Below are 15271 nucleotides of genomic sequence, written 5' to 3' on the forward strand. Positions count from 1 at the left end.
CAAAAGATATGCAAGTGGAGTAGAAGAAAGGTTTTATTGATGTGGAGACAGAGACACCCAGACTTAAAAGCCTTTAGAACTGACTTGGATCACTGAATCATGGTGACATTCTATGGGTAATGTCAATTTGTGTATGTCTTTCTAGGAAGCTCCAGTCATAGATTGAGTTTCAGTTCCTTGAAGCTATAAGTAATATCCTGTTTTCTAAACAATACAAAAACAGTTATAAAAAAGGACAAATAAAAATTTATTCCCCTCTTACTCTGTTAAGATTCATAGCCTGAAATGGCCTTTAGTAGTTAATCTATTTTTCTTTGCCAATGGCACATAATTAAAGTAATTTCTTTCAACAGGCTCACAAAGGACAAGCAACATGCAAAGAATGCTGTTTTTCGTTTGTGTTTGTTTTATTAATACCCATTTTCTAAGTAAGTAAAATGCTGCCATATAATAGTGCCCAAGAGAAATTTATTTTTACGTTTCTGAGTAAGATGATGACAGAACACAGTAGCTTCTTTTTCCACAATATCAAACTTTGCAAGAAAAAAGAGAGGGAAATGCTCCACTCACACACTAGCTTCAAAAATGTATCATGGAATAAACCCAACCAGGGAAGTGAAAGACCTCTAGAATGGAGCCTTAGAAATGCAGAAGGAAGAAACTGAGGAGACACTGGACGTGGGAAAGGTCCCCATGCTCATTCATCCATGAGTTAATATTGGGAAAGTGGCTTATATTATCAAAAGCGATCCATGCAGTCTATACAATAATTCCCATCAAAATCCCAATGACATTTTTTCAGCGAACTAGAAAGAGCAATGTTAGAATTCTTATCCACAAAAGGTGCAGACTAAAACAAGCAATGCTATGGGTATCTCAATATGTGACCTCAAGTTATATTACAGAGACACGATTGAAACAGCCCAGTGTAAGCAGAAAACCAGGCATAGAGACCAGTGGCACAGAAGACCCAGATATAACCCACATCTCTTTAGGCACGTAATTAAATTTTTATTACATTTAGTTATTTCAGCACACTGCGTGTGTGTGTGTGTGTGTGTGTGTGTGTGAGAGAGAGAGAGAGAGAGAGAGAGAGAGAGAGAGAGAGAGAGAGATCATAGAATCATTTGCAGAAATCAGTTCTCTTCTCCTTTGTGGGTTCTGGAGCTAAAACTCAAGCCATCAGACTGAACAGCAAGCATCTTTACTTGCTGAATCATCTCTGTGACCCCAGCCACGTGTGAGAGAGGAAAGGTGGCCTCTATCAAATGATGTTTGGAAAAGTGCTTTCTATATGCTCAAGAGTGAAACCACACACACACACACACACACACACACACACACACACACACACACACACATTACACTGCTCAAAAATAAATTAAAATGCATTTAAATAAGTAAGAATAGATCCTGGAACTTAGGAATTGCTGAAGGAAAACATAATAAACCTTTGCTTGCAACATAGTCCAAAATAGTCCTAAGAGCTGACAAATGTGGTTATGTGAAATAACATTCACCAGAGTCTGTATGGCAGCCTACAAGATGGAAAAAGCCTGTGCCATGTACTCATCAGATGGGACTAATATCTACAACATATAAAGAGCTGCAATATTTAAACACTAGAAAAGTTATCCACACATTCATGGGCTAAAGACCTCAATAAACAGTTTCCAAAAGAAACAACACTAATAGCTGATAAATACTTGAAAAGGTATTCATCATCCTTAGCCATGGAGAAAATGAAACTTTAAATTGCCTCAGATTCCATTATGCTGCACTGAGAATGGTCAGCATAAATAAAAAAAAGTGCACCAAACAGTGATGAAGATGTGGGTAAAGGAACACATCACTGCTGTGGGATGTGAAACTGCAGTCACTAGGAAAATCAATCTGCAGCTCTCTCAAGAACATATAGCTAACATGTAAACAGAGTTCTCATGTGCCCCAGCTATGCTACTCAGCCATATTCTATATACCCGAAGGGCTCCAAGTCAACACCCCACAGGCATGCATCCATAATTGCTTTCATTCACCAAAAATAGGTTGTGAGAACAGCCCAGATACCCATCAACACATGCACGGATAAAGAATATGTACATTTACATTTACAAGGGGAATTTTTCAAATGATGAAAATTAAGTTATGCTATAAGGAATGTAAGATTTAATGATTATGTTAAGATATCTGCTTTTCCTTTTATAGCCACATTTCCAGACTCTCTTCTCCTCTCTCTGTACGTGTGTGTTTCTGTTTCTCTCTCAATCTCTTTCTCTTTCTCTCTCAATCTCTCTCTCTCTCTCTCTCTCTCTCACACACACACACACACACACACACACACAGAGAGAGAGAGAGAGAGAGAGAGAGATATTTTTCTTTTCTAGTTTTTAATTTCTATATATGAGATGAAGAATACATTACTGCTCTGGGGTGTGAAACTGAAGCCTCTAGGGAAATCAATCTGGAGCTTTTTCAAGGGAACAATACCATGTGCCCCAGCTCTGCTGTTCAGCTATATTCTATATACCTGAAGGTCTCCAAGTCAACATCCCTTACAAAAGTATTAGGGGTCTTGCTGTTGGGGTATGGTATGCTAACACTGGGTGTAGGAAGGAACCAGCTGGAGTGGAATAGAATATTGGGGACAGCAGTTGGGAGTGGACCTGATGTACAATGACAACTAAGCCTAAATAATGTAAACCTCATAGATTAATGTAAGATACATGTTTTTGGATGCTAAAGAGATTGCTCATCAGTTAAAAGAACATTATGCCTTTTGAGAAGACCTGATTTCAGTTTCCAGTTCTAGGTCAGATGGCTAACAACTGCTTGTAACTCTAGTACCAAGGAATCTGATACTTCTGGCCTCCAGAGGTATTTGCACACATGTGTCATTCATTCACACACACACACACACACACACACACACTACACATAGATACAAATAATAAAAAATAAATCTTTTAAAATGATACATGTATGTTAGACTTGAAGAATAAAGAAGGTAGTCTGTAAAATGTCTAAAAGTTTTTCATTTCAGCACTGGAGAGATGGTTCAGGGGTTAAGAGAACTGGATATTCTTTTAAAGGACTGGGATTTGATTCCCAGCATCTACATGGTGACTCATAACTGACTTTAATGCCAGTCCCAGGAAATATAGCACTCTTTCTTGGGTGCCCTGGACATCAGGTATGTACTTGGTTGTACATTCATACAAAATACCTATACAAATTTATAAATTTAAAAATTTAGGAAATTATTAATTGGTCCAACAAACATGGATCAATTCCTACTAAGGGATGAAAATTTTCCTTAGATTCTCATTTGGAGAAACAAAAATGTAAGTGGATTGTACTTGCCTCCATGACTTTAGGGGAGGTTGAGAAGACATGAGTAGTGTCATAATGTGGTAGACCCAGAGTCACTAACGAAGTAGTTCATTAAGAAATGACAACAACCTTCAAGTCACCTAGGGAAGGTGACTTCTGAGTTATCTTGGAAACAGATGAACAGTGATGATAGAGTAGCCCATCCAAGGTATAAATATGATGTGGATCAGGACAGGGCATTCTGGGATGCAGGAAGGGACGTGAACCATACATGTCCTTCCCCAGTAGAGTCTAGGTGGGAAGACATGCTCTGGTGACAGGAGAGAATAGAGACCTGGTTAGGCTGTGCTATAGAATTTGGATTCTTACCTTCTAAACAATACAGTCATATAAAAGAATTTTTAACACTTGAAAAATGTAGGGGCTGGAGAGATTGCTCAGTGGGTAAAGGTGTTTGCTGTGCAGGGATGAGGACCTGAGTTTTGATACCCAACACTGACATAAAAAGACAGGCATAAAATGTGCTTGCAATTCCACATGCGATAAGGTGGAAAGTGCTAGATCAGCAGACATGATGTTCTGCTCTAGGATTCTCACACACATGGGAGAGCACACACATAGATGCACAGTACATGCTCCCCCCACACACACTGAAAGACCAGAGATAACTGCTGTACTCCATGACAGAGAAGATGGGGACACTGGAGACCAGTTATTTTGATGATTGGAGACTTAACCCATACAATGCCACACTTTATAACTGTCATATTTTTTGCAGGTGTGGTGTGGCTGGTGGCCATCATCATAGGATCACCCATGTGGCATGTGCAGAGACTTGAGGTAAACTCAGGCTTGAAATGTATTCTCATGCCTCTTCCTTTTCATTTTCCTTCTTTCAAGAATATTGTGGCAAAATTTTGACATCATCTATTTCACTGGAATCAAAACATGTTTGAAAATTTTTCTTCTCTGTTGTGTAAGTCTACTGGATTGCTAATATTTAATGTTAAATTTACAAAAAAATAAGTTCCAAATGACCTTCTCCATTTTCTTAGCTTAATGTGTTCTTTCTAGAATATCTTAGTCTTGTTAGGTATGACTGTTTTGACTTTCTTTTAATTCACCTAAAATTATAAGAGAGTGTCTCTTTGCCAGCTGATTTTCCTATTGTCCTAACCACTGACAAACTGAAATGTAAATTAGAAACATGTCCAGTTCTTGAGTTTCTCCATCTTTCTTCTATTTCCACATCTTTTGTGAGATTCTTTTCACTCTTCACATGAGTAAAGGAACAGGTAAGGACAGCAGTTCTGGACAACTGAGCCTATCTACTGAGGTGTACGTTAGCATGGCTTGTAGTTTAATACAGGCATCTGTCTTCAAAGAGACTAGGGCACCGTCATACAGCCTGGAATGTAATGTATGTATGTATGTATGTATGTATGTATGTATGTATGTATGTATGTATGTATGTATGTATTTTAAATCCAAAACACAAGTCAAACTTTCTTTTAACTGCATAAAATTCAAGCCCCCAAAACAGATTGCTGTGATGTCCAGCCAGGGAAAGTGATTTTAATGGAAGTGGCCTGTGGGGGACTTTAAAGAGAATGATACTCTCAAAAACAGTAAAACAATTAGAATTTAGAAGTAAACACTTAGAAGGGTAGCTTACCAGATAGCAATCCTGACCCATTATAAGAAACCAGTTATACAGAACACAAACAGGAGTGTTTCTCTCAGACTGAGCCTAAGGGATTCACACTTGTAATCTCAGCACTGACGAAACTGTAATGGGAAGATTCGCTTTGAATTTAAGGCCATCATGGCTGCATAGTGAGTTCTGGGACAATCCTAACTATACTGAAAGACACTGTCTGTAGAAATAAACAAAAACTATAAGCACACACATGCACGCACGCACACACACACACACACACACACACACACACACACACACAAGCTAAGCAGAGATAGGAGTAATGTCAACCACCAGTCTAATTTTAGGTAAGACGATGAAGCAGTTTTATGCTGAGCACTGAAGAAACAGCGCAGCGATGAAGCAACCTTCCCCCATTTCCCCATCCCCCCATTCCTCCCATCACCATCTCAGATAGAAGGTACATATACCCAAGACCGCACCTCCTGACCAACATGTAAGGCTTCATTCTGCAGGGGGAATAGGCATTACCAAAACTATCCATCCAGTCATTAAACAACAAACAAAATGATCTCAAAGGACTGATGAAGTGACTTGGTACCCAGAGCTACTGCAGTAATGGAGAGTCCACTTCTGAACCAACAGAACATTACACAAATAAAACAGCACAGTGTGACACACAGAGGCATGAAACCAGTTTTGACAAGCACAAATATGGTGCGGCTTCTATTTCAAGGCTTACTGCACCAAGTCTGGGTTACCATTGTGTAGTATCGGTATGGTGACAGGCACAGTAAGGTTTAAGTGTGACCTGTGCACAAATAGACCCATGCTTCTAAACATTCTGTGCCCAGCTATGTGCTAACTTGGGAGGTTGTGGCACCTTTCCGAGATGGAGCATGGATGAAGCATACAGATAATGCATATAGATTATGTCCACCCTGTGCCACAACTACCCCTCTGCTTCCTGTCTTTGATCGGTGTAAGCAGCCACCGTGATTCCTGCTCTCACGTCCCTGACAGCCTAACCTTCTCCAGGATGAAATCACGAACCCAAACTGTTCCTCCCAAAAAGTGATTCCTGTCAGGAATTTATTTGTCACAGACAGAAAAGTAGCTCATACGAGGACCAGTGGAACTGAATTGGGACACTAGAAATCAATGTTTCTAATCGGTTGATTTCAGAAAGGATACCATATCCTGCAACAGAAAGAGAAAAGTTTCAAGTGATCCTGCAAAAACCTGCAGGTTCAAGTGAAGGACAATGGCATCCTACTCTGCCCACCATTCAAATTAACCCAAACTGTATTTCAGACAGAACACCGAGCGGTAAAATCACATACAACTCATAGAAGAATGAAGAAGCAGAAACTTGAATTAATTTGAATTTATCTGTAGTATGTTGTTCTAAGGATATGTCAGGGAAATAGCAAGCCAGGGGAAAAGTCCTTACACATTGCCAGAATCTTGCATTTTAAAGTCATATGATGATTGTTGGGGGTAGGGTGGTAATGGGGGGAGGATGGGGAGGGGAACACTCATATAGAAGGGTTAGGGGGATGTTGGCCCAGAAACCGGGAAAGGGAATAACAATCGAAATGTAAATAATAAATACTCAGGTTAATAAAGAAAAAAAGAAAAAAAGAATAGCACATGCAGGTGGAGGCTAGAAAGGTAGCTTGGTGGTACAGTACAGATTTAGCATGAACAAGGCCCTGGGTGTGGTCCCCAGCCCTAAAAAAAGAAACACAATATAAAAATGTAGTTAAGAAAAAAGTCCATGTGCAGGAAAATAAACCTTGGAGATGAGAAAGTATTTACTGACACTAGCACTTTGTAAATTATTTTTAATTAAAACTGTAAAAACACCTCTGTAAGATAATGCTTTTTAATAGAGGAACAACATAAGCTAATTTGAAATATGTGCCAACGTCTTCATTATATTTTAACACAGAGAACCTAGACAAAATTGAAATCTTGCAGAAGGTTTTGATAAAGTTATTTGTCTTAAAATAAGTGGAATGTAATTTATAATGCAATGTGTTCCTTTGTACCTTGTTAAATGGAGATAGACAAATGAATCTTTTCAGGGCACACCATGTCCTTTAACGGGGTGAGAGAGCGATTCCAATGTTAGAGTCCTTGTTCACCAAGTGAGGTGCACCCCCCCTCTCTGTGTGCATGGTGTGTGTGTGTGTGTGTGTGTGTGTGTGTGTGTGTGTGTGTGTCCCCAATATATTGAGCGATCTGGCCTCTGAGAGCAGCAAGTGGCTTTACTCTGTTGCCACCTTTGAAAATGTCACCTGAGAACTTAATGAAATATATATGAAACGTCCAGCAGGCCCTGCAACTCAAGTCGTATAGATGATTAAATTCTTGTGACTTATTTCAGTCACAAGAACAGTATCCACTCTGCCACAAGATGCCAAGGCCAGTGCCGTGGTCACATAAAACCATAATAAGGATCTTGTTAAAACTTGATGATCATGCTGGCAGCACACATATAAAAATTGGAATCACTTAAAAATCTTGTTTTTCCCCTAGCTTGAAATGCTTGTGGGTTCCTGGGTTTGTCACCTCGTCCTCACACCTAGGCACCTCTCTCCGAGAGCAATACAGGGAGGAGAGAGGACTGAGCACAAGGCTGTAGTCCAGGCTGATTCTTTTCTGGGATTCCCGATAACATCTTTGAGGTTCTGAATGTGTCTCCATTCTCCAGCCCTTTACTCATCTCAACAGCCACTGCGGCTGCTTCCTCCTGCTGGTGGCCCACCTATACCAGCAGTATGTTTTATAAATGAAAAAAAAATCTAGTTTCCATCCTGGACTTCCTTTCCTGCACACATAAATTAAACAGATCTTTCATTTTAATAATTTTTATCATATATTCTCCGTGTATAAATCATTTAATTTGTACAAAATGTGTCTGCCTGATCTAATAGGCAAAGCCATGCTTACTGCTAAACACCAGTCAGATCTGATTTGCTTCTTGTCAGGAAAAAGTCAGATTTCAGTTTTGAATTAGATACATTAATGTGCACCCCAGAACCATGCTCATTCCAAAACTCTATTAGAGAGAATGGAATTGAGTGTAGGAGCCAAAGTCTGCTCCCAGAAGACAGGCAGCATCAAAAGCAGCCATTCCCGATGATGCTGTCTTACTCTGGTTTCCCTGGGTTCTCTCAGCAGTGAGTTGACTCACAGCCTACAGGGGTGTAAATGAGAGAATTCAACTAAAATTGTCCCTAATTTTCCCCTCAGTGAATAAATATATGAATTTACAGTACTTCAGACCTTATCAAAATGCTGTGACTCCCTAATTCTGGACTGCCTTGAATAGAAGTTTACTCAGGATAGGGAAAAGCAGAAGGCTTGCTCAGTGGATGTATGATGCCTGGATCAGGACATGAGTCATTCGACTTGTCCTCAGCAGCAAGGCTAAGCTTAAGAGGGATATGGCTGGCTGAGTTGGAGTAGTTGGTGGTGGAAGTGGGAATATAGTTAGAGCTCAAGTCCAGTCACAGTTGTAAACAGTGGAAGATTATAGAGGCGTTTGCTCAGGAAAAAACAAAATCAGGGTCGGGTGCAGTAACTTCTTTGGAGTGCATTTGGCTTGCATGTGTGCAAGGCCCCAAGTTTGATTCCTATGGCCATAAAAAATGACAAAGAGAATATGAAACTGGTTACCGTGAATCCATCTTAAGATGTGTTTGGGGATAATTTGCTTGTCTCTGGCACCATATGAACCCATGTAGAGACCATTTAAGATGTGCTCATACATGGCCTAGGATGTGTCTGTGCATGGGCCATTATGGTCACTAACACTAGGATGTGTCTATGCATGGCCACTATGGTCACTAACCCTAGGACGGGGCATGGCTGCTATGGTCACTGGTCCTTGTGGGTGCTACCCTCATTGAATCAGAAATAATTTCATTTTCACAAATATTTTCATTAAGCTTATTGGTCATAAGTGTTATCATTCCTAGTTGCACTCATGAACAAAACCAACTCAAATCTTCCTAACTTTTGACTTGATGCTGAAGACTGGTAATTAAATTTGCTGGGAGGATAGGCAGAAATCTACCATCTGGAACTCCACAGTGACTGAGATTCAATACGTTCTCTACTCTTCATTCCTGTCCCAGAGATAAGACTTTACTTGGCATATATTTTAACTGCTTACTTTCCCCCCAAAGGAGCCATTAGCATTTGGTACTACCTATCATTGTTGTGGACAGTGAATTTAGAACTTGGAAGATGAGTTCATTGGAAGATTCAGAATATCAGTTATTAAACACATACAATTAAAATATGTGTATATTGGAAATAGGCTAAATCCAGCATCTCATTCACTTCAGTATTTAAATGCTCTGAGCTGCCTTTCCTTTGTAAAGACAGTCTTGTGAGTCTGACATGAAATGATGGCAGAAATACAGCTAGGTTCCTCTTACTCTAAAGCAGATTGGTGCTTGCCAAGGCTATTTTACCAGAAATTAAGAAAGCAAATGTGTCAGCTGGATAAATATTAAACTGGCTAGCATATGATGCACAATATTTTCCCATGTATACTCTCTCAGCAAACTGAAAACTTGCAAACAGTAGAAATAAAAGTTGAAAAAGGTTAAATTAACATAGCAAATGCAGTCCTGGGTTCCATTTAAAATCAAAAAGTAAAAAAAAAACCTTAGTGGTTGAGGAAAGACCTACAATTTTTAGCAGGATAACTATAGAAATTGATTCAAATTTGAAAATTCAGCAGCAGGTAGCATCTGGGAGATCTTAAAAGAAGTCCCAATGGAATGACTTTGGGCTACGTCTTTGCTTTGGATGCTAATTCCTGGGGTTTGTAACTGAATTGTTCTTACTGCAAAGATTAAGTATGACTTCCTATATGAAAAAGAACACATCTGCTGCTTGGAAGAGTGGAGCAGCCCCGTGCACCAGAAAATCTACACCACCTTCATCCTCGTCACCCTCTTCCTGCTGCCTCTGTTGCTGCTGTCTGTCCTCTATGGGAAAATCGGTTATGAGCTTTGGATCAAGAAAAGAGTGGGAGATGGCTCAGTGCTCCGAACTATTCATGGGAAAGAAATGTTCAAAATAGCGAGGTCTGTTTATGCTTTAAAATGTGTTTTATTAATTGTCTTGGAAGGGGCAGTTGCGTGGGTAATTCAGCCTTACCATCATTTATAATTCAATTTGCAAGTAAGGGCTCCTTCGAAACAATGACACTGTGGGGTGGTGTCAAGACCCCCCTGTCCTCCTCCTTCACTGCCAGCAATATCAGTAATATGCAGAAAGCCTTGCTTCAGAGGACCCTAAGAGAACTCACATGTACAATGGCACACGATTACACCTGTCCCTAGTTCCTCCTACTTGAAAACAATATTAAAAAATACTGAGACTGCCTGAAAAGTCTTTGAAACCCTGGAATGGTACGTATTCTAAATGGTTATGATTGGTGCCTGGTATTTTAACTCAAAGGCAGTGCTACCTCATTTTAGTGTCAATTTCAAAAATACTTTATTGCTGTATTTGCAGTTACCATGACACAATCTCTGTCGAATGACTGCTAAAACAAACAAGCAGAACCTTGCCTAGATTAGTGAGTTGATGGTAGTTCATTAATTCTTCAAGTGTGCAGTGACCTCTAGTGCCCAGTTTGTATAAAGAAAACTTTGCTCTCAATATACAATAGAGCTTTGGGACAGGGAGAATACTTCCCCAGAAAAAGAAAGGGTTACCAGACTGAAATGACAGACTGTGAACCTGGACATTTGAGACTGAAAGCGACAAGCAAATGTGTGAATCGGCACAGATGTAAATCTAGTTTCTGAGGAATGAAGAAATTGAATCTATGACTTACTGTATTAAAAAGTTATAGTTCTATACTTGAGGTTCAGCATATTTTATAAGTACTGATGTTTGGCTATCAGAGGTGTGGACTGCTTTAAACACATGCTAAGCAAGTGAAATTCATGTCCTTGAAGAGACATCCCTAAATTCAAACCTAGAGGACATCATTTATTAACCATGCTACTGTGAATTAAACCTCTCTTTCTCAGTTTCTACCTCTGGCTTATTGGGAAAATGAAAGACATACTGTATGTCTGTACTGTAGTAGAGTTCCAGATCTATGCTAAACACGTCACAGGGAAGGGTAAGGTTTGAATACTAAAGATGGGGAATGCTGATAATCTTCCCATAGCCTCAGGAACTCCATTAGTGCGTGAAAACATGTGGCTAAGTGGAGTAGGCTCAGGTAGTTATAATGCATTTGCTATCAACCTGACATGTCTGCGGACACAAAGTTAACCAATGCAATGTTTGTTTGTGGGTCTAGAAAGAAGAAGCGGGCTGTGATCATGATGGTGACAGTGGTGGTTCTCTTTGCTGTGTGCTGGGCACCTTTCCACGTCGTTCACATGATGATTGAATACAGTAGGTCTCTCTCTCTCTCTCTCTTTCTCTCTCTCTCTCTCTCTCTCTCTCTCTCTCTCTCTCTCTCTCTCTCTCTCTCTCTCTCACATATCTAGTTCTTTTTTTCACCAGAACATATGTGAAGTCATTGATTTCTCATTGGCTGCTGTCCACTTGGATAATCAAATGTCAAATACTGAACATTGCTTTTGTACCAGGTCATCACATGCTCGGTGACTGTGCCTGACTAGGACTAAGTTATTAATAATTACAAAAGACAAAGAAAACTCTGCATGTTTCTCAGATCTTCTCCCTCTTTCCCTAAGCTGTCTAGCATTGGAGAGACACCTTCAGAGCCTTTTCTGTTTAGAACCTTGCCATGCACTTTGTGAACTTAATGTATCTAGGATTCAAGTCAAGTGCCTAAGTGCAGTTACCCTTTATGTGTTCTTGGGGGCTCAGCATGATTGTGTTTCTAGGGTTCAGGAGAGCATTTGAAGGGTAACTGAGCTTTTAGGGTATATGAAACTTGGTGTCTTAGGGTTTTATTGCTTGGAAGAGACACTGTGATCATGGCAACTCTTCCAAAAGCATACATTTAACTGGGGCTGGCATACAGTTAGAGGTTTAGCCCATTATCATCGTGGTGGGAAGCATGACCTCTTGTAGTCAGATATGATGCTGGAGGAGCCGAGAGTTCTACGTCTTAATCTGCAGGCAGCAGAAAGAGACTGTTTATCTCTCTAGGCATAACTTGAGCATATATCAGGCCTCAAGGCCCATCTCCTCAATGACACACTTCCTCCAACAAGGTCACACCTACTCCAACAAGGCCATATCTCCTAATAGTGCCACTCCCTGTGAGACAAGCATTCAAATGCATGTGTCTATGGTGGCAATACCTACTCAAACCGCTACACTCGGTATCATTGAGTTGAAAATTGTTGAGTTCTAAAGTATATACCAGGCACCAGCCAAAGCATGGATGAATGAGTACATATTACAGACGTACTTTTATTCAGATGCCAGGTCTCTTTGAGTCATGAGAATGTTTCATATCATTAGCCACTTGCACAAATGCAAATCTTTATAAATATACATGAGACAACTTTAGAGTTATTTCTTGATGAAGTCGGTAAGCATTCTAAAGTATTACTTTATTTCAGGTAATTTTGAAAAGGAATATGATGAAGTCACAATCAAGATGATTTTTGCTATAGTGCAAATAATTGGATTTTTCAACTCCATCTGTAATCCCATTGTTTATGCACTCATGAATGAAAACTTCAAAAAGAATTTTGTGTCTGCAGTTTGCTATTGTGTAATAAAAGAAACCCCCTCTCCAGCACAGAGGCATGGAAGCTTGGGAGCCATTGTGATGCACAGAAGAGTGAAGTTAGCTGTGGGAGAGAATCCTGTAGAGATCAAAGGGGAAGCATTTGGGGGCAGCAACATGGACATCAAGTGGTGTGAACAGCCAGAGAAGAAGAAGAAATCTCAAATGGCTTCTTGTCCTCTTTAGTTCTGAATTCCTGAGAACTCTGCTGTAGACGTGGACACTGACTGTAACAGTGTCTTCAGAATGAGGACCTGTTGTACTGTAATCTAAAGAAAATCATTTCGAGACAAAGTCAGAGAGCTTTTCATATTTAAAATGTTGACAAGCACTTGGAAGTCAGGGGCAGGGAGTTCAAGAGATTAAAGTCATCCTCAGCTGCATGATAAGTTTGAGGACAACCTGGGCTACAAGAGACCCTGTCTCAGGAAGCCATTTTAAAACAACCATACTTACTAATGATAATGACAAAGTATTTTTCCATCGAAAACACATATTAGCCGCAATTTTGAAAAATTATTTAACCACACTTGTGATTAATAGGTGGAGTTTAGAAACAATTTTAATGTGTTTTTATTGTATGTATGTGGGTGATAATCTGTGTACCACATACATGCCTGCATTCCCACAAGGGCAAGAAGAAGGCACCTAGTCCCCTGGAGCTAGAGTTACAGATGGTTGTGAGCTGTTGCGTGGATCCTAGGAATCATGTCCGCCATAGGAGCAGCCATCTCTCATTCTCTCTGCTGAGTTTTCAATATCTTGTGTAAAACTCAATGGTCTTAGATAGTAATTTTCTTCTGTATGGTCAATGTGAAATGATTTTCTCCATATTGCTAAATTGAATGAAAGCATTAACAATGCGCTTTCTTCCTAGAATATTAATCTAGTAGATGAGCATCACACATGACTGTCGAAGTTATGCCTCATTCTTTTGCAAAGAAAGCTTGTACCAAAGTCAGTAAGTCCAAGAAAATGGAGAAGCAGCCAAGCATGAGTGAAGTCCAGCCCTCCATTGATTGGAGCTGCTTACAGCTCAAGGGACCATTTCTGTGGTTACTGGCCTCTCTCTTACCTCCTTTTCAAAAATCTCTGTTTCTGTGCAAATTGACACTGATATCTGCTCTACTTCATGAAGTCACTGTGAAACTAAATGTGAGACACATGGAAAATAATTTTGCAGTCTAGAGCAGTCTTGCATTCTGAAGCATTGTACTGCTCATATCTCCAGCCTCTTGTCTCCCTGCTCTGAGTTTATCCTTGACCCTGTCCAACTTTTCCCTCATATGCATATCTTGTTTCTCTACTGAAAGGAATAGTTTAAGGGGCCTCATGTATTGACAGGGTATATATATATATATATATATATATATATATATATATATTTAAAATATAATTACTTGAAATGAACTCTACTGGTATGAAAGATCTTTCCTTATATAAATGTAATATATTGATGAGGGTATATGACATTTTGCGGTTCCATGATTGACCCAAGAAATGGGTGAGGATACTCAATAGATTTATATACTCCCTGAAACTTCTTTGTTCTTCTAACTCCCACATGTCACAGACTCAGAGGCCACCATCAGAACACATGGCCCTTTCCTCTCCAACATCTAATACTTTCAAAACCTTGTCGTAGCTTTGTAGCCTAAATGTTTCTTCTGCCTCCACTTTCTAGCCTTGACTCTTCGCAGCTGATAACAAAAATGTCAAGAACACTCAGGCTGTTTTGTGGTTTAAGCTTTAAGACCTGGGAACCAAAAAGTTCAAGCTTCTAGCTCCTCAGTACAGACTGTGAGTGTCAGTGAAACATGCATGGAAACAATGAAGATGAAATAATGTGTGGTATTAGAGGAGAGGAAATGCCAACATGACAGAAAAATTAACAAATCGAAGAGAAGGATGGTGTTTTATGTGTGTGAGAATGGGTTGTTTAGGTCATATTGTGAGCTGTGTGCCTGTTCTGCTTAGCTATCCTGTTACAAAGCATTAAAATAAATCTAAATCATTGACTTTTGGTTACCTTCATTGTTGGCCATATCTATTTGACTACTATTCCAAACATGATAGCAAAAATTATGTAAGTCAGCTGGTAAAGCCTCTCCATTATTGAACATTAAAAGGTTCTCAAGTAGAGCAGAGCTGAGTTTTCACTATTTAGATACTAGAAAATAGTGAATATTTAAAATTGTGGCTATCCTATGAAAGTGTCTTATGCCTAAGAATGTCAAATACTTCTTCAGATGTTCACTGACTAGATAGATAATCTGTATTAATCCCCCAACTACATATTTAACCGTTAGTTCATTTATTGATTGGATTATTAAGGATGTTTAACTTGGGAAGATCCTCACTGATTCAGAACATTAATGTCATTTTATCAAAATGGCAGAAAATTAAAAGATTTTTGTACATTCCCCAGTCCTAGAAACACTCCTTTATATTTTTCTAATATGCAAATTGTTTCTTAATTTAAAATGTTTAATTTAAACATTGATTAAAACATATTAATTCTT

The 15271-nt window shown here is 39.4% G+C and overlaps 1 protein-coding gene across 1 annotated transcript in view; it reads left to right on the forward strand.

Moving 5' to 3' along the window:
- The window catches only part of Qrfprl (pyroglutamylated RFamide peptide receptor like), a 78667-nt gene extending 63885 nt beyond the window's left edge, over positions 1–14782 (forward strand). The window contains exons 3-6 of the mRNA NM_001109239.1: positions 4109–4170; positions 9866–10101; positions 11337–11434; positions 12580–14782. Coding sequence (NP_001102709.1) covers positions 4109–4170; positions 9866–10101; positions 11337–11434; positions 12580–12935 — 752 coding nt within the window. The 3' untranslated portion in view covers positions 12936–14782. The remainder of the gene's footprint in view (positions 1–4108; positions 4171–9865; positions 10102–11336; positions 11435–12579) is intronic.
- Positions 14783–15271: the final 489 nt, after the last annotated feature.

Source organism: Rattus norvegicus, chromosome 4, assembly GCF_036323735.1.
Source record: "Rattus norvegicus strain BN/NHsdMcwi chromosome 4, GRCr8, whole genome shotgun sequence".
Classification (NCBI taxonomy): domain Eukaryota; kingdom Metazoa; phylum Chordata; class Mammalia; order Rodentia; family Muridae; genus Rattus; species Rattus norvegicus.